Source organism: Myotis myotis, unplaced genomic scaffold (genome assembly GCF_014108235.1).
Source record: "Myotis myotis isolate mMyoMyo1 unplaced genomic scaffold, mMyoMyo1.p scaffold_m19_p_12, whole genome shotgun sequence".
Classification (NCBI taxonomy): Eukaryota; Metazoa; Chordata; class Mammalia; order Chiroptera; family Vespertilionidae; genus Myotis; species Myotis myotis.
In genome coordinates this window covers 41,359,183-41,384,254 of record NW_023416316.1, presented here as the reverse complement: position 1 = coordinate 41,384,254, position 25,072 = coordinate 41,359,183, and the positions used below count along the sequence as shown (strand labels likewise).

At 45.3% G+C, this 25,072-nt stretch overlaps 1 protein-coding gene across 3 annotated transcripts in view; it reads right to left on the bottom strand.

Moving 5' to 3' along the window:
* Nucleotides 1-2,381: 2,381 nt before the first annotated feature.
* TRPM3 (transient receptor potential cation channel subfamily M member 3) overlaps nucleotides 2,382-25,072 on the bottom strand; it is a 237,081-nt gene continuing 214,390 nt past the window's right edge. For 2 of the 3 annotated variants that reach the window (XM_036330860.1, XM_036330861.1), the window contains 4 exons: nucleotides 16,342-16,492; nucleotides 16,030-16,229; nucleotides 12,930-13,062; nucleotides 2,382-5,476 (listed from right to left, as the gene is read on the bottom strand). In XM_036330860.1, the coding sequence (XP_036186753.1) occupies nucleotides 4,024-5,476; nucleotides 12,930-13,062; nucleotides 16,030-16,229; nucleotides 16,342-16,492 (1,937 nt within the window). In that variant the 3' untranslated portion in view covers nucleotides 2,382-4,023. The remainder of the gene's footprint in view (nucleotides 5,477-12,929; nucleotides 13,063-16,029; nucleotides 16,230-16,341; nucleotides 16,493-25,072) is intronic. The other variant, XM_036330862.1, reaches the window with a different exon arrangement.

The following is a 25,072-nucleotide window of genomic DNA, read 5'->3' as shown; positions in this document are numbered from 1 at the left end:
TTCATGAGGATGCTAAGTCGCATGGAATTGGGGACATGATTAATCCTTGCAACATGTGCTTCTTTATTGAATGTTACAGATTTGTAAATGATTATGGAGCTGTCCTGTAATGTTCATTAACACAACCACATGCTACAACTATGCTGGGTTAAACATGGGATACATACATGTTAACATGTATTTTATAGTACAGCATTGCCCAACACGTTGAATGGTACAGCCTCTCGATATAGCATGATGGATGACTGGATAATATTTATTATCACTGGAGAAGTTAAACAGCCCAACATTGAGGAAGATTAGACTGCCCAGCCTCAGAAGGTAGAATAAATGCACTATCCAGTGATCCACCAGAACCTTATCTATAGAAACCATCTTTTAGAATACACTGGAAACATTCAAAAGAAACACATTTTGTGTTTTTTACAAGTACATTTCTTTCCATTTGATTATATAATCAAATATATATATATATATATATTCAAGGGGGAACTTTCAAAGTGCTAAATAGTATGTTAGACCTAGAAGCCTAGACTTAAAAAATATCCAGTTCTATAAAGTGCTGCATTCTGACCGCTGATACACCGTCTGGCTCGGAGAAATACACAAACAAGCCATGACAGTTATCCCCAAGCCTTCCAGTTCCTCATTCAAATCCATTAAGGAGGGCCTTTCTAACTATAAACATAAGGTATGTTGGTTAGTCAGGAAATTTCCATGGTCATTTTCATAAAACATCCCTTTTTTTTTCCAAAAGGACCAAGCAATTTAGAATAAATCGTTACCTATAGCAGTATATAAAAATTGGCACCGTAGAAGCAGATGATTAAACCAAAGCTATCACTTCCTTGAGTTCTCTATGACTTTGTTTACGTTCCTCAGTAACTTGCTGCTCATGAGCCGCTTCATGCACAGAGACAGGTAATTAACGGCCCCTCCAGCAGGGACACGGCGGAATAAGTGAGCAGCACGCAAGCTGACTGTACAAGGCCACGGAATCGATGCCACATCAGTGTGCAAAGGATCCAGGAATAGAAAGAAATGGATTGAAACATAACACATATATGCGCATGGGAAAGAAATGGCTCATGACTGTGACACAGTTTGTGTTTGAAGTCATTGACATTTGGCTTATTTATCTCACACACATCCAAAAGAACTTTATTTCCATGCACAACAAAAAAACAGGCAGCCCAAAGGTCAGAACTGGGAAGTATTTGTTTCCCAGGTCCTGTCTGTTCGCTCCAGAAAGCGCGATGGGAACACCAGGCTTATACTTTCCCCCACTTTCAATCTGGTCCAGAATAAGACTCTGGAGGTGCCGTGAGGTCCTGCTCTGTGGTCAGTGAACACTGCCTTCACCTCCTGCTTGGATTCCCCCAGGCTCCCTCTCAGGGAGTGTGAGTGTGCTCCACACCTAAAATCATCCTTAAATCAGAACATAAGCTCATCAAACTAGCGACATCTAATCTAAGGAACGAATATAACAGAAGCTTGCTTCTAACTCTGGTGTCGAGACTTGGCCTTCCTGAGAATGACAGAGAATTGGTTTCAAATGTAAAGTGCCTATTATAGCCATATTGATTATGAACAAACATGGTTCCTCTTCCTCACTATCAATCAATATGGAAGCAGGGGTAGAGGAACCCTTTAAAGTTACATTGCAACTTGCATGTCTAGACATTTTTTTTTCTGGGGAGACGGCCCAGAGCTTTCATCAGGTCCTCACAGAGATTCGTGACTCTAGGAAGCTTATTCGTGACTCTCAGACCAAATGCATGTTTGTTGAGGGAGAAATAGCCAATTTGGGTTTAAAAAAGTGTTTTTTAGGGTCATTATATACAAAGGACTCTGGTTGCTCGTTTCTGATTCACCTAAATACTAAGGAGTGAAAAAGGAATTTCTTAGTTCTTTATATGTGGCCTCATCACTATTCCTACACCTGAAAAGTTTATTCAGAGGTTAATAAAAAAGTCAAAGGCTAGAGGTTTTGTCCTCATATTTACTTGATTTCACATAATGAGAAAATTGGAAGTTCACATCTACAACTAAACAAAAGAACCAGATTTTGTTTAGGGACCAGGAACATTAAGTCATTGTCCTTCACGACCTTATTCTTTTTTAAAATCAGTGATCCATCTAGAAATCCAAAGATTTGAGGGTCAAAATTTCTTTATCCCACTTCAAATCCAGATTCTGATCTGGAAGCGTGAATACCTGTACCCTAGAACTCATAATACTATCTGAAAGTTAGGTCTGTTCAGATTGTACTTGATGTAGTCACTTTGTGCAGGAGAAACCAGACTGATTGAGATGTTATGATGGTGACTGCATTTGGACAAAAAAAAAAAAAAAAGGGGTGGGTGGGTGGGTGGGTTAAGGGCAGGTAGCAAGTCATTTTGACAACTCTAGTTGGGTACAAGAAAAAGTTAAGGTTATAGGGATTTTAAAAAGTATAATGTCAACATCTGTTGAAATATAATGAATTCTTTCAATGAAATTCCTTGGCTATTAAAAATTCTGGTTATACCTCAAGGTGATAGAAAAGTCCAAGCCTCTTAAGAAAGCTCTATATGCTTGTTTCTATACTATATATAACATGTCTCCGCGTAAATGCATATATGTGTGTATAAGCAGCATATGCTCTAGAACGCTTTACATGGTTTATCTGCTTTCTATTTTAGTCTACTGTATCTTTTTTATAGCTCTGTATATAAGAAAAAATATTCATGGCATGTCTGCATCTGATGGCTCTGGGTTGATACCAAACTCCCAGTCAATTCTAAGGTTATTTATGGTTTTGAGACTTCCTTAAAAAGTACTTTGGAACATTTCCATAAAAAAGATACCAGCCCTTGAAAAACTCCGATTAAATTTATGCTGAGCTCAGATTGAATGGCAAAACTCTAGGTATGAAAATATCCACCAGATAGTCATATATAAAATGGTCATGTGATGAGTGGTGTGAAAAATTGGCAGTGACATCTTGGAGGTGTTCAGAAGACATGGTGGAGTCATGCACATGATGAAGGTCACACCGCAGCAGAACACACGACATGGATGGGGAGAATACAGCAATATCCCACACGGCAATGTTAGGCGCGTGCTGCCCACTATATTTTTTGTTAGTTCACTATTATATATTCAGTGAGCGAATTCATTGATGACAGGTGAGATACAAAATAAATTAAAAAATATAAAATTATTTAGTTACATTCATCCTGAGCTTGCTCGACTATCCTTGAATGCCCACTGTATATAATAGGCCACTTGACATTTGTTTTTTTAACATCAATTCTTTTTTCATTCCGCTCGCAATACAGAAAAGGCATTTCTTTTCCCTTATTTTCTTCAAAAAAGATAAACAGTTGTGGCACCAGAAGTGAATATATAAGAGACAGGTGAACTATGACTGTTACCTTGTTCTTTCTTTACAATGATCAATTACAGAAGTGGTGGCATGAGAAGGATGTGGGACGTTAGGTAGAACTGCTTGCTGCCGGCTTATACTGAATAAAAAGGATGCTCTTCATCAGTCACCAGTAATGGAGCCAATGTGAAAAGAAAACAGAATTGAAGTTTAGAATATCTCATTTGTATGCTGGCCACTTTATTTTATTTTATTTCGCAATTTAGCCCTGCATCCTACAACTCTTCATAACGGTCAGAAATTGCAAGACGCCTCCTGGCACGGAGAATGCACGAAGCCCCTTCCTTCCCAGAGCTGGAGGCTTTCCGAAGTGACTAGTGAGACACATTCATCTCAACCCTCCTTCTCCCTCTCTTTCCCCTCCCTACCCATCCAGGGTGAGCATGACAACATATCCCCTGTGTTTGGCACTGGGCCAGATCAAATGCTTTCTCGGCCCAGAAGTCACTTCTGAGTGAACACCTCCTAAGGCATTGCTTGTTTTGCTCAGCTAAGACTAACGCGGGTAGGTTTCGAGGAAGGGGAGCAGGTGGAGTTCGGGGAGAATTCTAGGGCTGCATTCGTGAGCCTCCTGCAACGCTGCTTAGGAAGGGTTAGTTGTGCTTGCTTTCAAAGCTGTGGGAAGCGGACGTTCTGGACAGTCTCCGCATGGACAGGCTGTCCCCGCGGCCCTCGGGCTTGGAGGACTTGCTCCTCTGGAAGGGGTTCCGCAGGCTGGCTGTGTTCCGCTGCCGGTCGAGTTTGTCACTGATGGAGAAGCTCTTCCTGGTGTGGGCGTACGGCGCGCTCGGCTCCTCTGCCGAGTAGCTGTTGGCGCGCTCTATCTTGGGAACCGTGATGTTGTTGGACAGGGTTCTGTCTGCGTGGTCGCCCTCCTGCGAGGGGATGGCCAGGGCGGCTCTCCGGCCTTTGGCCTCATTCTCCTCAGTGTCAGAGCTGGGGTGGCTCAGCTCTGCTTCTCGCTCGGGGTGGCAGCAAGAGGAGTCCTCCACTTTGCCCCCAAGACCTCCGGGGAAGGTGGCTCTGTCGGCAATTGCTTGAGGGGCGTTGACACACCTGGTGTCAATACAGTCTGTAATGCTCGTGTATTCCGCCGTTTTCACGGGCACCCCGAAGTTGGCGTAATAGCTCCTCGAGGGAGAAAACATAAAGCTGTGCGACTTCACGATGGGGGCCTCCTCTAGGAGGAAGGGCGTGCTGGGCAGGTAGCGGCTGCTTTTGGAGCGCTCGATGGCGTGGTACGTGGGGGGGTCAGTGTCCCAGGGGTTTTGGCACTCTGGGAGGTGGGTGTAGTCTGAAGAGAAAGATCTCGTGTCCAAGGAGGTGACGTCCTCGAAATCGATGCTCCGGCTTGGAGGCCTGTCGGTGGGTGCGAGAGTTGCATAGGCACTACTTGAAGGAGCTGTGGAAGGAACTTGAGCCAAGAAGCTTGGCTCGCCCAGCCCAAGGATGTTCATGGAATTGTCCAGAGGGTCGATATCACAGTGGAGCTCATCCATGGCCGAGACATAGATGTCTATACATGATGACGGTCTTCTGGAATCGGGAACAATGGCCAAGGTGTTTGCAGGGGCTGCAGGAGTTTTGGATTCCTTTGCTAGAGAGTGGGAACTAGTAGCCCGGTGCAGGCTCAGGGACCTTTCTTTAAAAAGACTTTCCAACTTTTCTATACCACCTTTGTCTTTCATATTGACTGAATAGAAAGAATGGCTTCGCATACGGGGCATTAGGGTTGGAGAAGTTGGGGACATGGTCTCCTCACCTGCAGGGTCTATACTCTCTTGGAGCTTGAAGGTGTTCCCCTCCTGGCTGTTGAAGCTGCTCTGGCGGACAATGTAGGCTGCGTCCGTACAGTCCGAGGAGGTCCGAGAACGGATTTTGTTGGACTCGGCTCGCTCCAGACCTGTCAGACGCTCCAGGGCCGTGGCCATGCGCCCGATGAGGTCCTCGAGCTGCGCCAGCCGGATGTCCACAGTCTGGAGCGAAGCCTTCATGCAGTGCTCTCTCTCGTTGACTTCCTCCAGTCTCATGGACATGTTCTCCACCCTGCGGGAAGCAGAGAGAGGGAGAGTCACTCGGGGCCAGGTTCCTCTGCTGGAGGCTTAGAGAGCATGGGCAGAGAGGGAAAGCCGGGCCTGGACCTTGGCCATCCATGTCCTACCAGAGGGAAATTGAGTGGGTACAGGTGAGGAGGGGAGACGGGGGAGAGAATGCACGATGCTGTCACCGAGAATCATGGAATCCAAATCTTTTTGAGCTGGAAGAGGCTTTAGAGACTATTGAATCCAGTGATTTTTAATGGCTAATCCCCCTCCCCCTCTTTGATGCAATTTGATGCACAATCCTGATCAGTAAACACCAAACCAAAGTTGAGTAGTTCTTATTGGTGTGGAGGCTCACCCTCGTACCACTCCCGTGGCTGAACTGCGGCTTGGGACAGGGCTTAGTGACCTAAATAACTATTAGGGTGTTGGCTTATCAGAGTCCCTAACAAAACCAATATGGAGAATTTTGATGACTTGACCCAGAATTTTGCAAAAGAATTTTATTATTTTATTTTTTTGGCAAAAGAATTTTAGAGTCTAGCTATTCTTATTGCGGTGTTTCTGGACTGGGATTAATTTCATTTTGCATTTGTGTAATGATCTTTTTTGTTGTTGCTGTTATTCACAATAACCTTTTCAGAACTGAGTACCTCCAAAGGAATGAATATGGTCCTGTTACTGAGGCACCTGGAGTTGATTTAATCGAATCCAATCCTGTCGGTAATAAGAGAGGAACAAACATCAAGTAATTTAACCAAGATTACATAAGTGATTTGTGGTAAAGTCTGGAGCGCCTATCAATAAGTAGGCTAGCCTACTCCCTCCTCTCTGTCTCTCTGGGTAGCTGATCACAGAGGCGTTATTTACAGTTATTTCGAGGTCTTGACTCTCTCCATTGGAAATCTGTAGGGGCACAATCTGTCTCATATTCCTGTTCCCATTTCCGTGCTGCCAACCCAATACCCCAGGGGTCGATACAGGTTCACTGAGCCAATCAGTGTTATGAACTTGATTTCAATTGTCTAGTAAACGACCTGGCCATTTATTTACAAAGAGAGAGGCCACATATTTAACATAAAATTGTGCCATATGTTTTCACCTGCTTAAATTAACTTGGAAAAGACAAACCAAAGCGAAGTCATGGTTTGAGTTCAAATGTTTTAAATGCCCAAAGGCAAATCTTTTGGAGAATCTGAATGCAATCCATTCTCAAATTTTCCAGAGAGGATAGACACTTTTCCAATGCCCTAACCCAGTGGTCGGCAAACTGCGGCCCCTTGAGTGTGGCTCTTCCATAAAATACCTTGTGCCAGCGCACACATACAGTGCGATTGAAACTTTGTGGCCACACTCAAGGGGCCAAAGAGCTGCATGTGGCTCGTGAGTGGCAGTTTGCCAACCACTGCTAACCGGTTTGGCTCAATGGATAGAGGGTTGGCCTGCGGACTGAAGGGTCCCAAGTTCGATTCCAGTCAAGGGCATGTACCTTGGTTGCGGGCACATCCCCAGTAGGGGGTGTACAGGAGGCAGCTGATAGATGTTTCTCTCTCATCGATGTTTCTAACTCTCTATCCCTCTCCCTTCCTCTCTGTAAAAAATCAATAAAATATATATTAAAAAAAAAGATACTTTCCCAACACTGCCAATATGCACAGCAAATCACTTGACTGCCTGCGTGTACAGAATATGCTGTGCAAAGAACGGTGGGAATCAGAGCTGGGTCCCCAGCTGTTGCGCTAGTAGGGGTGGTGTGTTAATAACAGTAACACCTTTTTTAGGGAGGGATATATATTTCAATGCCAGAAGGAGGTATAAGAGGCAGTGGTTCCCCTCTCTGAGAGACCTGTGGGTTTAAAAAACAAAAAACAAAACCCTTCTCTCCTACTGGTCACGGTGGCGGGAGGGGAGCGTGTGATTCCTTTGCCTTGGGCACATTTCTGTCTCTTTTTGAATCCATACATCCCCCCCACCTCCCCTGTACTCCTCCCCCCCCAACTCACTCCATTGTCTCTGTTCTTTTTTTAAAAATAGATTTTTATTGATTTCAGAGAGGAAGGAAGAGGGAGAGAGAGACAGAAACATCAATGACGAGAGAGAATCACTGATTGGCTGCCTCCTGCATGCCCCACACTGGGGATCAAGCCCACAATCCTGGCATAAGCCCTGGCCCTTGACTGGAAATCGAACCGTGACCTCCTGGTTCATAGGTCGACACCTAACCACTGAGCCACGCTGGCCGAACTACTCTGTTCTTTTATCCTTTAGCTTCGCTTCACTCAGTCTAAGGTCTTGGAGACATTTTTTTCCTTTGCTCTTTCTTGCTGCCCCATAACCAGCTCGGCACAACCCAGGGTCCAGGCACCCTCAGCCACTATGGCCAGGTATATTCTCAAAAGACTTGTACATTGAGCATTTCTGCATCTGGCAAACCTCATGCTAGTCACCCAGCTAACACAGCTATTTCAGAAGGAAACTACAACTTTTCCCTGTTTCACTTTGTTTTGTGGTATAAACATAGCCTGAGAAACAAATTACTTAAAATAATAAGTTTGTGTGTCTTGCAGACTTATAATTTACTTTTTCATCATCTGGCTGATGGAGTTTGATTCTGCAAGTACTGCAATTTCATATTTTGCAATGCAATAAGCTTTGGGTAAGTGGGTAAAATACTTCTTCATTAAAGTCAGGAGAAGGGCAGAGCGTGCATTTCTGTAGAATGAGACTTTACGTTTCGGATGCTCTAGGTACTGGGTCCCCCTAGTAGCTTTTTAGTGTTGGCAGAGTAACAAAAGTCAGGATAGTTTTCTTCCTCCTTCTCCTTTCCTGTCTTGGAGCCCGGTGTGTACAGGGCTGATACTGAAAGAGATGAAGATGCTCTTTTAGTATAGTTGCATATGATCATTGGTCTAAGCACTGTGAAATCTCTCTCTGAACCGTGGGGACCCTGCTCCCGACACCTCATTCCCTTCAGCCCCAGGATCTTACTCTGCAGAGAAACTAGCAGGTGAGGGACAGAGCTAAGGCACCAATACGAGGCAACAGAAGAGTTGGGACCTGGCAGTAAACGGGACACAGAGATGAAGAAGCCCAAGGAGATGGGAGGAAGACAGGAGGTGCAAGGAGGAAGAGGCTCCTCTGGGAAAACAGGAGGTGTCCAGTGGGAGCCCAAGAGTGAAAAAGTGTGGCCTTAGGGAACGGAAGGAACTGGGGGAGGGAACAGGGTCAAGAAACCATTCTTCATAAAACTTTCCTAATGGCTCTGAGGCTCCCAGGGGCTTTGGGAAAAAAGTAAAATAAAAACAGGACTGTTCTATCCATTTTCTTCCAGAATTCTGGATGTGTTTAACAACCTAACTGTATAATAATTTAGGTCATGATGCAACTGATAGGGGTTTAATGTAGGAGTTATAAAAGAATAAATGTTCCTAGAGTCAAATTTATGTTTGTTCCATAACTAAAGTGTGCCCCTTAATTTTTTTTAAAAGAAGAATTTATTGATTTTTAGAGAAGAAGGGAAAGGGAGGGAGTAAGGGAGGGAGGGAGAGGAGGAGGAAAAGGGAGGGAGGGAGAGAGAGAGAGAGAGAGAGAGAGAGAGAGAGAGAGAGAGAGACCCTGATGTGAGAGAGAAACATCAATCAGTTGCTTCCTGCATGCCCCCTACCAGGGATCAAGCCCACAACCCAAGCATGTACCATGACCAGGAATCGAACAGACAACATCCTGGTGCACAGGATGATGCCCAACCAACTGAGCCACACTGACCAGAGCAAGTGTGTCCCTTAATTTTAAAAATAAATTCTTGGAAAGTTAAGTATAAATGTGCATGCATGACAGATACAAATAGCTCTGAGGAACAAACCAAGAGTTTTGGGTCATGATTGTTAGCGATTAGGAGCTCATGCTGGTCAAACCACTCAGGAGATATAATGGAGATAAGAATGATATAAATTTATGGAACAACTAGAGGCCCGGTGTACAAAAATTTGTGCACTCAGGGAGGGGGTGGTCCCTCAGCCCAGCCTGTGCCCTCTCGCAGTCTGGGACCCCTCGGGGGATGTCCACCTGCTGGCTTAGGCCCGCTCCCTGAGGAATAGGGCCTAAGCTGGCAGTCAGACATCTCTCTGGCAGCCCAGGAGCCCTTAGAGGATGTCCACTTGCCAGCGGGAAACAGGCCTAAGCTGCAGTTGGACATTCTTAGCACTGCTAAGGAAGCGGGAGAGTCTCCCACCACCACCACTGTACTGGCAGCTGGCAGCCTGGCTTGTGGCTGAGCAGAGCTCCCCCTGTGGGAGCGCACTGACCACCAGGGGGCAGCTCCTGCATTGAGTGTCTGTCCTCTGGTGGTCAGTGTGTGTCATAGTGACCAGTCATTCCCAGTTGTTCTGCTGTTAGGATCAATTTGCATATTGCCCTTTTATTATATAGGATAGAGGCCTGGTGCATGGGTGGGGGCCGGCTGGTTTGCCCTGAATGGGTCTCGGATCAGGGTGGGGGTCCCGCTAGAGTGCCTGGCCAGCCTGGGTGAGGGGCTGATGGCTGTTTGCAGGCTGGCCACAGCCCCTTCAGGGTGGGGGACCCCGCTGGGGGGCCTGGCCAGACTGGGTGAGGGGCTGATGGCTGTTTACAGGCTGGCCATGGCCCCCTGCCATCCAAGATCCCAGTGGAGGCTGGCTGGAAGCAGGTATCTGGGATTTAATTATCTTCTATAATTGAAACTTTGTTGCGTTGAGTGGAGGCTACAGCCGGCCAGGGCAGGCAGGAAGCTTGGCTTCCTCCATCACTGGGGAAACCAAGCCTCCTGCTTGCTCCAGCTCCGTGGCTGCGGGCCGCCATCTTTGTTGGGTTAATTTGCATATAGTCACTCTGATTGGCTTGTGGGTGTGGCTTGTGAGCGAGGCTTGTGAGTATAGCAGAGGTATGGTCAATTTGCATGTTTCTCTTTTATAAGATAAGATGAGAAGCCACAGGGGACAGATAGTAGAAGTGACTAAGTATCAAAAAAAGAAAGACTATAGATAACATATAACTCCTGTCTTAAAACTATTGGTGGTTTGACCAGAGTCAGCTCCTAATCACTAACAATCATGACCCAAAGAAGGGAGAAGCTCATCTTTTTTTTGGCTTATACTATTTTTTTTTAAATGAATTCCATACATCCTAAGTTATTCCTGCCTCTCTTTGTCTTGAAAAGTTATAACTTGACTATACTATGAATAGTTATGTATCTATCACTTTTTTGGATCTAGGTGAAGTGAAAAAAGGACACAAAGCCTATTGGCTTAGGGAAGATACTTTTAGATGAAAAGATGACACTAGGAGTAACGTATGTCCCAGTTTGCTTTCATTGTTATTGCCAAGAAGAAAAGTCACCATGTCCTAGAAGATGCTTGAGAGGGGTAAATGGAGCCACTCTTCCCTTAGTTATCACTGTTCCCTTGTGCACCTCATGGTAGTTCTGATGTGTCCAGTGCAATTCTAGTGTTTAAAGGTGTTATTTTGGCACATTTACAAATGTAAAACACACCAATACCACCGCCACCACCATCAAAAACGAAACCCCAAACACAGACAGTGGCACCAGGAGCAGAAGAAAGCCTTGGTTTGGGTTCACTTCTCTGTCACCTGGGCTTGGTTGTGAGGTCGTCCGGGTCTTTCTGGCCCCCGTTACTCCAGAAGGTCAGCTAATGTTAAGGCACACACACAAAAATAAGCCTGCACTCCGCCCTGGACTTCTGGGAATTGCTCACCCTAGTCACCCTCCTGGAGGGTGGGACTCTGCATCTGCCCAGAGAGGAACAGGGTCTTGGGGGAGGAGTCTCCTGAAAGTGTTTGCAGGCGTGGGGTGAGAAGGTCAAGTGGAGAGGCGCTAGTTCCTTTCCAAAAGGAATTGGTGATTTAGTCCCAATGTGTCACATGCCCTGCTGCCTGCACCTCTCAGGCTAGTTCCCCAGAGAGGCAAAGGCTTCTTTGTGTCTCAACACTTCCTCCCCTGCCTTTCTTTCCTCCCAGTCTATGGCTTCCTGAATTCAAAGAGCATTTCAAAGGCCCCTGGACATAGGCTTTGGAAATAAGTCTGAGCAATGGGCAGTGTGTCTACATGGCGCAATTTTCTGGGAACCATATGGTTATGTGCCCATTAATAAATAGCTTTTACAAGGCCTCAGAATGAGGAAGATCTTTGGATTTGCAGCTCCTTTCTGAGTGTGCCAGAAAATTGCTTCACATCATATCATCATGGAATGTTCTATTTTGCAATGACAGATGTGTATAAGATCTATTCATGCTTTACACTTTATTAATGTTGGTTGAGTACCTCTGGATACAATGGCATATGCATTATACACCTACCTGTGTAGGCTGCATTCTTTGAAGAAATAAAGGGCGAGGGACAGAAAAAATGCCATTTGTATAATTTCTGCAGAACCACTAGAAAATGTATAAAGTGGGTAAGCAGACAAAATGTCATTTGGTGAAAACTAGAGGTGACTGACTCAAATCTTGGGAAGTGTGAATTATATTGATTAAAATCATCAATATATTATATATCCCTTTTCCCACTATTTATAATTTGCTTCTGATCTCTTTATATTTAAAATATAAATGTTTAAAATGTAAAGTTATACCAAGTGCTCTGTACCACTCTGGGTGTTCTTTAGAACCGGTTCCCAAATTCCAGGTTATGCCTGTGCCAGCCCGGAATGACGTTTTTATTAGTCTGCAGCAAAATGAGGAAAGTAAGACAATGTGAGTTCCTTTGCATAAAGCTAGACTTATTAAATGAAAATGATTCTTTCCTGTTTATTTTGAGATTTTTCTTAGAGCCCTGCTAGTCCACAAAACCATTTTGTCAATGAGATCTAAAAACATATGACCACTGGGTAGAAAAAAACTGCTTTTATTCCTTTGCTTTTGTCTTGTTATATAAGAAGAAAAACGAAAATAATTCCTGACAAACCTGAAAACCTCTACCATGAGTCTATGTAATTCACAAGTCTCGTGTTGTTGTTTATTCAGAAGGTACTGAGCACATAGGTAAGCCAGGCACTAGGATTGTCTATACTTGGGAGAAGATGCTCAGGGTGCACATCATACACAGACCTGCTGGAGAGCCTTGGGTTGGGCTGGGTGTCTCCTGGTTTGTGTCTGGGTCGGAACTCTCCAATTTCTCGCTGAGCTAGTAACTCCTGCCCTGTTCTGAACATAGCCATGTCTGGTGTCCAGGAAGGTGGCGCCACTGCCTGCTGGAGAATCTAGGACCTGTATGTCTGGGATTTTGATCTGTGAACCCTCCAGATAACATTCCGTGCTCTCCTAAGCTTCACAATTTCTTGGACAATAAAAATAAACACAGGGGTCTCTGATATTTTTGTGTGTGTGGCTGCACAAATAAAAGCAATGGATAAAGCATGCCATGGCATAAGACCTCCCAGGAAACATGTGACCAGGGAACACACCTTTCCGAAGTCACCCGTATCCTCTCATCATTGGACGAGTTGAAGTGATCATCCTTTTCTCTGAAATATTCCTCTATGCACTGCTCTTCAAAATCGTGCACTTTCTTGAGCTCATCATCAGTTATGAACAGTTCTGTGGAAGAGAAATGAGATGTGAGGCAGAGAAGTAAAAGCGATGGTGCCTGATCTGTGGGCCTAATGACATTCCAAATGTGAACCAAGGTTAGGCGAACGGGCCTAGATTCTCTGCTAAATCTCAGACTAAATCCAAACCCTATCAGGCAAAGTGTGTCACTGTCCCCTTCCTGTGCATTAGAGTCGCCATTGTTCTTTGAAGTCCATCTGAATGTAGCTGATTTACTGCAGGGACTGGTTACAATCATTCAAGTTGTAAGGCCAAACATGTAGCTAAATCAAGGAAAGGGAAGGTACACAATGATGGAGGTTTCTCAAAAGTTCCATTTCCAGCCTGGCTGGTGTGGCTAAGTGGTTGAGCATTGACCTATGAACCAGGAGGTCACAGTTCAATTCCTGGTCAGGGCACATGCCCAGGTTGCTCGATCCTCAGGAGGGGGCATGCAGGAGGCTGCCGATCAATGATTCTCATCATCGATGTTTCTATGTTCTCCTCCCTTCCTTTCTAAAATCAATAATAAATAAATAAATAAATAAATAAATAAGCTCAATTTCTGGGCTGAGGAATGTGGCAGACAGACACTGTTCACTGGCTTTACTAAAAGCCTCTTTGCAACCTCATTTCCCCTTTCCCACTTCCTGCTACTGAGGCTGGAAAGCCAAATACACACATTTCCAGACTCCCTTGAAGGTAGCAGCTATGGTGAGACCCAGTTTAGCCCAAGAAACTGCAGGGAGGGGAAGAGATTTGCTTTCTTGATAAACTGTAGTGATGTGGCTGCGTCTTTCTACATTTTTTTACTTTCCCCTTTTCTTTTTGCCTTGAACATAAATGATGATGGAAAGTGCAGCAGCTATTTTGCTACCGCGAGACAAGACAGTACATTCACGAATAGCTGAGCCTAAAAATAGGACTCTGGGTCTGTGACTTCAGTGAGCCACTGTTGTGCTCTGGGTTATCCACCTAGTTGCTTTGGGAGCAAAATAAAGCCTTATTTATTATTATTATTATCATTAATCTTTCTTACTCAACCTTCTTTTTTTTTAAAAAAAGTATATATTTATTGAGTTCAGAGAGGAAGGGAGAGGGAGAGAGAGATAGAAACATCAATGATGAGAGAGAATCATCAATTGGCTGCCTCCTGCATGCCCCCCACTGGGGATTGAACCGGCAACACAGGTATGTGCCCTTGACCGGAATTGAACCCGGGACCTTTCAGTCCACAGGCCGGCGCTCTACCCTCTGAGCAAAACTGGCTAGGGCTTTATTTTATTATTTTTAAATAAGATTTTTAAACCTCACCCAAGGATTATTTTTCCTTTTTTTTTTTTTTTTTTTTTTTTTTTTTAGAGAAAGTGGCAGGAAGAGGGAGAGACAGAGATAGACAGATAGTTAGATAGAGAAACATCGATGTGAGAGAGACACATTGATTGGTTGCCTCCCACACGCAGCCCTGGAGCCTATAACGGAGGTCAATGACCTGAATCAAACTTGGGACCCTTCAGTCCACAGATCAATGCTCTATCCACTGAGCCAAACCATCTAGGGAAAAACCTTATTTATTTGTGCTATTGTTAGTCTGGTTTTCTGTTAATAACAGGTAAACTAATTCATAACTGATACAGGCATAGAAAGTGATCCACTGTGAATCTGAATCCTCACCCCCTCACCAGCTTTCTATTTGTCTAAATTTATATTTTAGATGGAAATAGTGAACTTTGGAATTCTTTGTCCCTTCCAACTCTCCAATTTTAATGTCTAGAAAGAAGTCGGCATTGCTGTGTCAGGGAAGTTGTTAAAAGTTTTAGTCTTAGAGAAGCAGGTGGTTAAATGGTTTTGGTTTCAAACTTTAGACCCACCAGTGACCACCTGGGGGGAATTTCTGGGCCTTCATTCTAGAGGCTCGTTCAGTAGGTTTGGTGTAGGTGGTGTACTCGAGAAACCATTGTAGCTTGCTTGGATGGGGCTGGATGCCCAATGGTTCTTAACTGTGGGTGGTACCCAAGGGACACTTAGCATTCTGCAGGAGCTATTGCTTTTTAATGCGTGGAAGCGGGATGTGCAAAATCCCCTACAATGTGTGGGACAATCCTATCACTGAAGTATTGTTCTGCCTCAGTGCTAATAGAACCTCCTTTTGGAAACACTGGACTAGAAGGTGGATGGTGGAGGGGCTTCTGTTTTGCCCTTTGAATACTGGAAAGCAGGGCTGGTGTCCTCATGAAGTCACATTAGCACAGTCTCTAAGGCTTGGAAAATGTTCAAGGCCTACAAAACGGTAGGTGCAGAAATGATAATGGAAAATCAAACGGAGTCACCTGCAACTCAACTCATGTAAGGGGCTCAGATGACATATAATGCAGCCTTGGGAGCCTATAAACATGGCTGATATATTTCGTGGTGGGACCTCTGGAAAGTAAGAATCTTAGAACCTAGGAAGGCACTGAAACAGCCCTCCTGGAGGCTGGTTTTATCTCACTAAGAAAGATGTGAGGCTGCCTGGCCAGTGTGGCTCAGTTGTTTGGAGCATCATCCCATGCACTGAAAGGTCATGGGTTCGATTCCCAGTCAGGGTACATACCTAGGTTTCGGGTTTGAACCCCCCCCCGCCCCCCCCCCCCAGTCAAAGCATGTACGGGAGGCAAACGATCAATGTTTCTCTCTCTCTCTCTCTCTCTCTCTCTCTCTCTCTCTCTCTCTCTCTCTCTCTCTTTCCCCTGACCCTCTCTCGAAAATCAATAAGCATGTTCTCGGGTGAGGATTAAAAAAAAAAGAAAGAAAGATGTGAGGCTAAGAATGCTTGATTTCAGCCTCTACAGTCTTCTTCCTGGCACTGTTTCTCTAGCAAGCCTGTCCCTCTGTTCCCTTCCAAGCTGTCAGAGACCACAATCCTGCAGGACTGCCAAGGGGAAGCAGTAGGGCTACGGAATGTGTGGCTGCTGGGGGCTGTCACTCAAAGCTTACTCAGGCCGTAGTCCCTTTCATCTGGGTCACCCTCATGCTTCCTCCACCGGCAGCACAGGTGCTGGAATATCATGGTCATGTGGCTGAAGATGATCAGAGGTGGGGGCAGAACTGGCCTTTCATGGAAAGTCATGATGAGCTGATACCTCTGAAACTTCCACACTTGGTTGGATATTGATTTTACCTCAAAAAACGTATTGCTGAAATAGAGACCAGAGAGAATTAGGTGAGAAACTCCACTGCTTTCTGAAGCATCACACCCTTCTAGTGCCCCCACTTTCTCCCAAGGGCTCTGATGAAGGGCCCACGTACTTAAAGACAGCGATGAGGAGGTTGACCAGCAGGATGTTCGCCACTAAAAGGTAGCAGGCCATAATGGCTGGCACGATCCAGGCTCCAGTCTTGCAGGGAGGCAGCTGAATTATTTTGCCGTCCTCTCGGGTCTCATTCTGTCCACAGGGAGCTGCAGGAAGCAACACAGGCAAAAAATGAGAAATGATGGCTATTTGAATTAAAAAAAAAAAAAAGACTGATTGTATGAGAGGTTTTTTTTTTTGGTTTTGGTGGGGTTTTTTTTGTTTGTTTTTTTGTTTTTTTTTGGTAGATGGAGGAAAAATACAGCCATCTCAAGACAAACAGAAAAAAAAAAGCCAACATGGAAAAATGAAAGCTTCATGACTATCCCAAGGGGCTGCTGCTACTCCAGGGGGGGACCTGGTTCCTCCTGTTTCCCAAGTTGTCATTCACCTTGAAAGAGGTGGGTGGAGCCCCAGCTTGCTCATGCTGTCCCTTGACCCCTGACTTTCATGGAGGGGCCTTGTTGTCCTTAGGAAGGCCGGTGGTGAGGGCTTTCCTGGGGAGCAGTGGGAGGAGCAGTCTCAGGACCCCAACAAGTTACTTTCTGAATTGCTGTGGAGGCCAGAAGCCGACAGCTGTAGGAGCAGCATGGAGGGGCTATTGATTGGGAATTAACACCAGGGCAGCTGTTAATTGCTGCAAGAAACAACCCGGGGCTCTGAGTTAATGATTTGCTGTCTCAATGAGGAAGGAACCAAACCGAGCAGTGCTGGGGAAGTATTTAGAGGGCTTGTCTCTCGGTGGTCCTGACAAATGGCATTTCATGGGGAGGGCAGGAGCGGTGATGGGCCAGGACCCTGGAGCCCTGAGCCCTGGGCCCCTCGCTTTCTTCCAGTAGCATTCCCATTCCAAAAACGTGCTTTTCAGGGCACAGGGAACAAAACCCAACTGCACTGAAAAGAAAAAAAGGGCAAATAGGAAAAAAAATAGATCTGGAGGTGGGGGTGAGGAGGAGGGTGATGTGTGGGACTGGGGGAGCGTGAGTAATGTGCTAATGAGGCCTGCTTGGAGTTTCCCGGTAACTTCAGGGGAAAAGGAATCCTTGACAGAACTCCTTAGTGCCGCCCAGACAGCAGGGTTCAGGGAGTGAGATGATGGCCTCAGGTGACCAGAGATGGGTGAGTCAGCCTCCCGCTCCAGCTGTCCCTCTCCCATCTTTGGCTTTAGAACAGGGTCCTTTTGCAGCTATCTGTAAAAGGGTGGTGGGACATGAAGAGGTCTCAGCAGGTGCCACAGGCAGCTTTTGAAGATCTGCCAAGAAGGTTAGCAAAGTTGACCCAGAATCTTCGTAACAAGAGTACCTGGCAAGGGGAGTCCGATCTCTTATCAAGAATGACTGTTTCTAAGCTGCGCACTTTTCTGTAGTCTCCTCTCCTGACTGCACAGGGATCACAGGGAAGCTTCAAAAAAATGCCAGTGCCTCTCTGAGGGTGGCCCGGGTGTCCGTATTTCTTTAAAAACTTTCCAGGTAATTCTCAGGTGCCGCTAAGGTAAATTCACTGAGCTAAAATTAGGCTAGAAAAGTTATGTGATTTCTGACATGCCCTCCAGGCCAAAATGCATCTTCTCCAGCTATGATGGATCCCATAATATCAGGACACCAAGACCCTGTGTTTATAACAGAGGGAGATGGCCCAAGTGCTTCCTTTGGATCTGCCTGCAAGATGATTGGGTCTTAAAATCGGATGTTTTCAAAGAGCCAGCATCTTTTTTTATCATTGGTAGTTGTGGCATTAACCACCCAAGACAGCTGTCCCTTGGAAGGAAAACCTGGTGATGGAGGCCCCCAATGGCTCCAGGATGAAGGTCAGACTCTGAGGGTGGCCAGCCCAGTGCCATCTCTGGCCACTTCCCACTCCTCCTTCTCAGCCCAAATTGGATCAAGTTCCTGGTAGTTCCTAGAAATGTCATGCTGTCTTTTATGGCCTGATTTGCTTCTTCTTCTTTTTTTAAAAAAAATATTTTTATTGATTGTGGAGAGGAAGGGAGAGAGAGCTAGAAACATCAATGATGAGAGAGAATCATCAATCGGCTGCCTCCTGCTCGCCCCATGCTGGGGATCAAGCCTACAACCCAGGCATGTGCCCTGACTGGGAATCGAACCATGACCTTCTGGTTCATAGGTCAATGCTCAACCACTGAGCCACAGCAGCTGGGCTGAGCTTTGCTTCTTTTGCTTCTAAAAGGCCCCTCAGGCACATTGCTCCCATTCCAGTCTTCGCTTGGGTAAATGCTATTCAATTTCCAGTGCTCACTTAGCTCTCTAAAGCCACTATAGCTCACTTTCTGCCCCTGGGCCTGGGATAGGTATTGACAATGATTTTCTCCTTGACCCTGCTCTACTCAGGCTCTCCTGAGCTCTTTTCCAAGGAGGCCTTTTGGACTTTTGTGTTTGTCTCTGCATTGTTCAATTTTAGCAAAAATCCTGCTAAGTCTGTTTAGCTTGAATCCTCAATATCTGATCACAGTTGATATCTAATCAGGTTTCCCTTCTCCACCATCCCTCAGATATGTCCGATCACCCTGGCCTACCATCAGCAAGAATCCTGTTAGGTCAGGGTCGCCAGCATCCTCCTTTTCCCTGATGTCTCTTAAAAATTTTCCATCCACTGACCTCCACCGTGCTCCTGCTATGAATGCCCAGTTTTCCTTGCTGTGTTCAGAGTTGAGTCCCATCTCTCTCCCCTATTACAAAGCGCCATGGCAGTGGTCCCACCCTCCTGAATAAAGTCTTCCTTATCATCTCTAACAAGTGTCACAATTACTTTTTTCTTTAACATATAATCTTTCTTTAGTAATTCCACCTTCCTTATAATCCCAGGGACACTCTGCTTACCCCACCATGTCACTTACTCATTCGTGTCTCACACGAGATTCCCAGTGGGAAAATCGCTCTTCATGGTTGCCCATTACCTGCTCAGTGCACACACACAGGACATCCACACGTTATCCACACACGATCACTGTTTGTTGAATGACAAGAGGAGATTACTGACAATGACAGACATTTCCCACAGCTCCACATGCCTGCTCATGATGGACGGACCCAGCTCTGAGCGGTTATTGGCTCCCTCTGCTTGGGAAGAAGGCTTCTCACGCTCAACCCGTCTGCAGGGTCTCTGTTACACACTTGGCCACGGACCAATCACTTGCTTTGCTTTTCTCTCCTCAGGGTCCCTTGCCCCACTCACCCACCCCCTCCTCCCAGCTGACCTCCCAACGGGCTCCCTCCTGTGCTGCCCTTTTCTCTGGCTCCTGCTCAGGTCTCTGTGGGGAAATGATAGAGAGCAGCAGAAAGGGCTGCTTGGGGTAAGTTACAAAGTGCACAGTTTAACAGATGTGGTCCCCAATCTCCATTTCTCAATGACATTCTGAGATTTCTCTTTACATTCTGCGAGAACTTAAACTTGGGAGGGGCAGAGCGCAGCCATCTTGCTCTTTTGACCCCATGTTTAGAGAAGTGTGCAGATACTTCCTTCACATGGGGAGCAGGAGGTGCTTGCTTGCTGGTTTCATGGCCCACGCTCATTCCCATGGGCATTCAGGTAAGCTCACCGACATATCTCTAGATCTCTGCTTGGGGATTCCTCAAAGGCTCCCTATAAAAACTGGACCAGCCTAATACATTTACACAAGATTTGCTTTGATGAAGAAACTCCCTGCCAATACTTTGGGAATTAATTTATTTCAGCTTCTCCTATACATTTTATTCATCCTGCCTTTAGAGAGGTGTATTACTTTAGTGGCTAGAAATATGCATTATAATCAGGCAGACCTGGGTTAAAACCCCGAGTCCACCATTTTCCAATGATATGATATTAGCCTACTCCACGAACTTCAGCTTCCTTATCTGTAAAATGGGGGTAGTAATAATATGGAACATGGCGGGTGATTGTCAAGATCATTAAATGAGATCATGTATGCAAAGCACTTAGCTCAGTATCTCACACGTAACACTGGGTTAACAGTAGCTGGTGCCATCCTTAGTGTTGTTACTTTTGTAATGAATAGACTTGAAGTTCCTCAAGGTTGGAGACGATGCCTTATTCCCCTTTGTTTTGCAACCACTATGCATAACATTTATTCTACAAGCACTTAGTGAGTGGTTATAATGTGGTGGGTACGAAAGACATTGGGGATCAAAGAGACAATCCCTGTTGTTTAAGTGCCTCATGGTTAGTAGGGGGCACAGACAGGGAACAGAGCAGGGCATTATGGTGTGATGTGAGCTCTGCGGGCTCTGAAGAAGCCCTCAGAATGGCTGCACCCCTCCAGCCTGGGTCACACGAGCAGTCGGGTAGGCAGAACCAGTCCCGAGGACCATCATCTAGATTCTGCAGCAACAAGTGCAGTATAAATGAACTAGATGATCCTTGTGACAACGATAATGATAATAAAAACGAATCATTAAGAAACAGCCCTCATTTGGTAATATCAGCAAAGAGGCAGCGAACATTATATGCAGCAGTTAGTGCAAAGCGCTATTCTATAATGGCTCCTAATGATGTCTTTGTTCTGGGTATTTACCTGCGTAAGATGCCTACCACTGATGAGCTCAGCTGGGTGAGTTAAAGCCCTGACAAGAAGCAGATTTCATGACAGGGGGTACGTTGTCTGGATTGTCCTGAGGCACCAACCAGTATCTGGGGTTCATGTTCCCAGGGAAATGCTCCATGCACATGCATCCAAGATGACACATGGGTGGAAGTTTAGGGGCATGTGGGCTGGTGGCTGCCACTGTGGCTCCTCTATCCCCGCCTTGCAGCATGACACCTGAGTGGTTATTCTCCCAATCCTCTTGCAAGAAGTAAATGAATAAGCACTATCACCTTCATACCAAGCGGCATGCTGTCACCCCACCCCTCCCCACCCCCCTTCCTTGGTAGTGAGGCAGAGTGCCTCTAGTGGATGTTTGCTGCTTCCACCTGCCCAACATACATTTCTCCTCTGGTAAGAGCATCCTGGTTTCCCTCTATGCAATCACCCCTGCCCCACTGCCTCAGTCCATGCAGTTTGGGTGAAATGAATGCAATTCCATATCTAGGAGATTAATCAGTGTACTTGATCCCCTGGTGCAGTGATTGGTTCAGAGACAGACATGTGACCCTCTCCTGAGCAGTCAGAGCTGATGGGCATCAGCCTTGGGAGTTTTGCTGGAACCAGTTAGTATGAGGCAGGAGCTCTCTTTTTACAATGTGATGTAAAGCTCCCAAGTGGAGAGGACCTGCCTGCGAGTGACTGTATCACAGAAAAGAGAAACTGACTCCTGATCCAGCCAGGCCTAAAGCTAACCCCCTTCCGTTATACGAACCATAAGATTCCTTTCTTCCTTAAGTCAATACTACTTGGGTTTCTGAGTCCTGGCTAATACAATCACTCTCACCTCTGCCTGCTGTCCACAGGCCAGCAGTAAAAGACATATTTTGGGCACCCCACTCCTGACCGGTTGCATGTGGAGGAGCAAGAAAAGACTGGAAGGGGCACTGGGAATGGGGCATCTGACCCAATACCAAGGTTGAATCACAGTGTCAGGGCTTTGGGAGCTGGAGCCACTGTTGCTCTCCTTCTTCCCCGAAGTATAACGGAGCCTCAGGGGTCTACACTGGCCTCTGACTCAGCAACTAATAACACAGATGCCACCTATTATCAAGTAAGTAGGGTAAATGCAGTTGGGAAACTTCGGCCAAGCACCTGGACACAACCAGCTGCTCCCCAAGGGAAGAAAACCTGTTTCTAGAAGCAGATAAATTAGGTCACAGGAGTGGAGGCGTGCAGGTGCAGGGGCAGAGTGGGAAGGCCACATCTGCGCAGTTGTGGCCAAATCAGAAGGATCAAACGTTTGGAGACTCAGACTCTCCATGGTTTATCTGTGTGGGTCACATTGCCACACAGCATGGCAGGAAGTTGGAGGTGCCATTTCTGCTGACTAGGCATTAATAGGTAGAAATGAAATGGATGTTTGGGCTCCAAAATAATGATAGCTTGTGCAGTCAAAATTTGATCCTAGTGTGTGAACGATAGTAAGAAAGCTCTCCCTTTGCTTTGCATGCTCTGGAGAGCAACCTTCCAACAATTGGACCTCCTATTTTTTCATAAAAACTTTTGATCATAACTAAAACAAAGGTCAACAGCATCCCTCCCTAGAATATAATCAAAACAGCAGCTAGAATACTTCCTGGCACATAGTAGGTGCTCAATAAATATTTGCCAAATGAACACATATGGTACATTTGACCTGCTTTGTCAGGCATTTCTGCAAGTGTAACCTGATCAATTTCACTGGGTCAGTGTCTTTTTTTCCTTTTTAAGATCTCAAGTGTCACCATGACCTGTCAGCATGAGATGGTTCCTGTAAGAGCAGATATTTATTTGTTTGTTTTTGCAATTGCCAAGTTTTACGACTAAAGAAACATGCCTTGTGTTTGGCAAAGGCAATAGCAGATCTCCCGTCTGAACGCTGCTGTGTGAATCTCCAGGCGCACCAGCCATAACACCCATCCTGTCCTTGTGCAGTCCTGTTAATCAATCATGACACACTTTCCTGCTGAGCTGAGTTTGGTCTTGGAATCCTTTTCAAGACAAAACTACCAAAAGCACAACAACTGAAGTTGACACAAGGGAGTGAACCTTTCCCTCAGTTCCTTAAAAAATGTGAATATGAGGTCTGGGGTAAAAGATCATTTCTGTGCCGGTTTTCAGGATCCTCCTCATGCCCACATAGCCTGGCCAGTACCCAATCTAGACCACTTCATAGTTGCCCAGGAACCAGAAAGTGGGGTCAAATCAGACATCCTGCTTTCCTCAGACCTTGAGCAGATTGTGGGACCTCTCTGTCATGCATCCTGGGCCCTTGGACACTCCCACTGTTCATTTAAAAGACAGCTTTTAAAGTGGGTACTTCTCCAAGAAATTCTCATCCTGCTTATTTATTTGGGATCATCAAATGTGAAAGACAGTAGATATTAGGGAATATATCCGGGAAAAGCATAGCATGTGCCAGCTTCAGTGCTGGGCACTTTACATTGGCCATTGCATTTAAGCTTCCCAGTAACACTGTAAGAAATATATTATCTTTCCTTCACAGCTGAGAAAACACACACTAAGGGGTAAAATAGTTTACCCAAGACCACACAGCTAATAAGGGATAATGTGAGAACCATCCCCTCGTTCATTAAAAAAATACTGAGTTCTTGCTATGTGCTAGTGAGATTGGCACTGGAGATATAATTATGATGATACAGAAATGAATCCTATCCTTTCTCTAACCACAAAGCTTGTATATACTGTGCTCTATCTCATGTGGCCTTTCCAATGTAATAATACATGATAACAGTGACCACCTAATGCATGCTTAAATGTAAGGCCCTGTGCTATGAGCTTTACTTATGTCACCTTATTTTAATCTTTACAATCATTATACCCATTTTACAGATGAGAAACTGAGGCTCAAAAAGCTTTAGCATCTCTGTCAGTATCTCAAAGACAGCAAGAAGAGAGATAAGAGGTCCACTCAGGCCTGTCCCACTATGAAGTCTCTTTCCTCTGTGCTTCTGAAGAAGGAGCCCACATGGGGTTGAGAGGAATCTCTCAATTATAAACAAACTAGAGGCCCAGTGCACAAATTTGTGCATGGGTTGGGGACTGATCGGGGCTGTCTTGCCCAGTCCAGGGGGAGGAACCATGGGAGGTTGTCTGCAGAGGCGCACTGACCACTGGGGTCAGCTCCTGTGTTGAATGTCTGCCCCCTGGTGGTCAGTGCACATCATAGTGACAGGTTGACTGGTCGTTTGGTTGACTGGTTGTAACAGTTGCTTAGATTTTTATATATATAGACAGGTTAATAGACATCTGAATTTTTCTTGTTTCCATCAACACAAATAATGTCCTGGACAGTTCAGATGAGGTGACAGATGGATGGAACACTGTACTTCAGAGTGTGGAGAAAGAAATTCAATTCATATAATAGGTATCAGGTATAGGCACCCATGTCCCAAAGATGAAGACATTTGCCCTTTTGATATCATTCTATAATATGAGGGGAGAAGAAACACTTATTTATTTAATGCACACACCACATTGTTCCCCCAAAGCATGTGAAATTAAAAACACACCAATGTTTGATATATTCAGCATCATTTAAAAAATTTAATAAAGAAGGATATTTCTCAAAGATTGTCCCTCCCTCTCTTGTCTGAAGAAATGTCTCAAAAGCTTATTCCAATTCACAGGCTATGGAATAAAGAGCTTAGTTTAGTGTATGACTACATTTATCTTATTTTTTTTTAAATAAAGGATTGTCAACTAAAAATCCATCTTGGGAAGAGAAGGGGACAAAGAGGATTTTTCTACCTCCTTTTGAAAATCCATACAGTTTAACATGGAGGATTTAGGGTGCCATTAGCACAGCTTCTATAACTGAGTCCCAGGGTGAATTAAATTTAGGTAACTCTGCTTTTTTGGCCTTTTTCCTGATACAGTGGTTTTCTTGGTGAGACAACTAGAGATGTCTCCCTTTGTATGGCTACATCTTTCTGGAAGGGTCTTGATCTGAGAGTCTTAGTGGTAGATCCAGGCAGAAGTTTTCTTTCTATTTATTGTAATAGGCCAGCACCAGCATCCTCTGGTAATGAGGGGCAGGAAGGACGGAGGTAATTGAAAAGGTAAGCGCCAATTTTGTAGAGTCCGA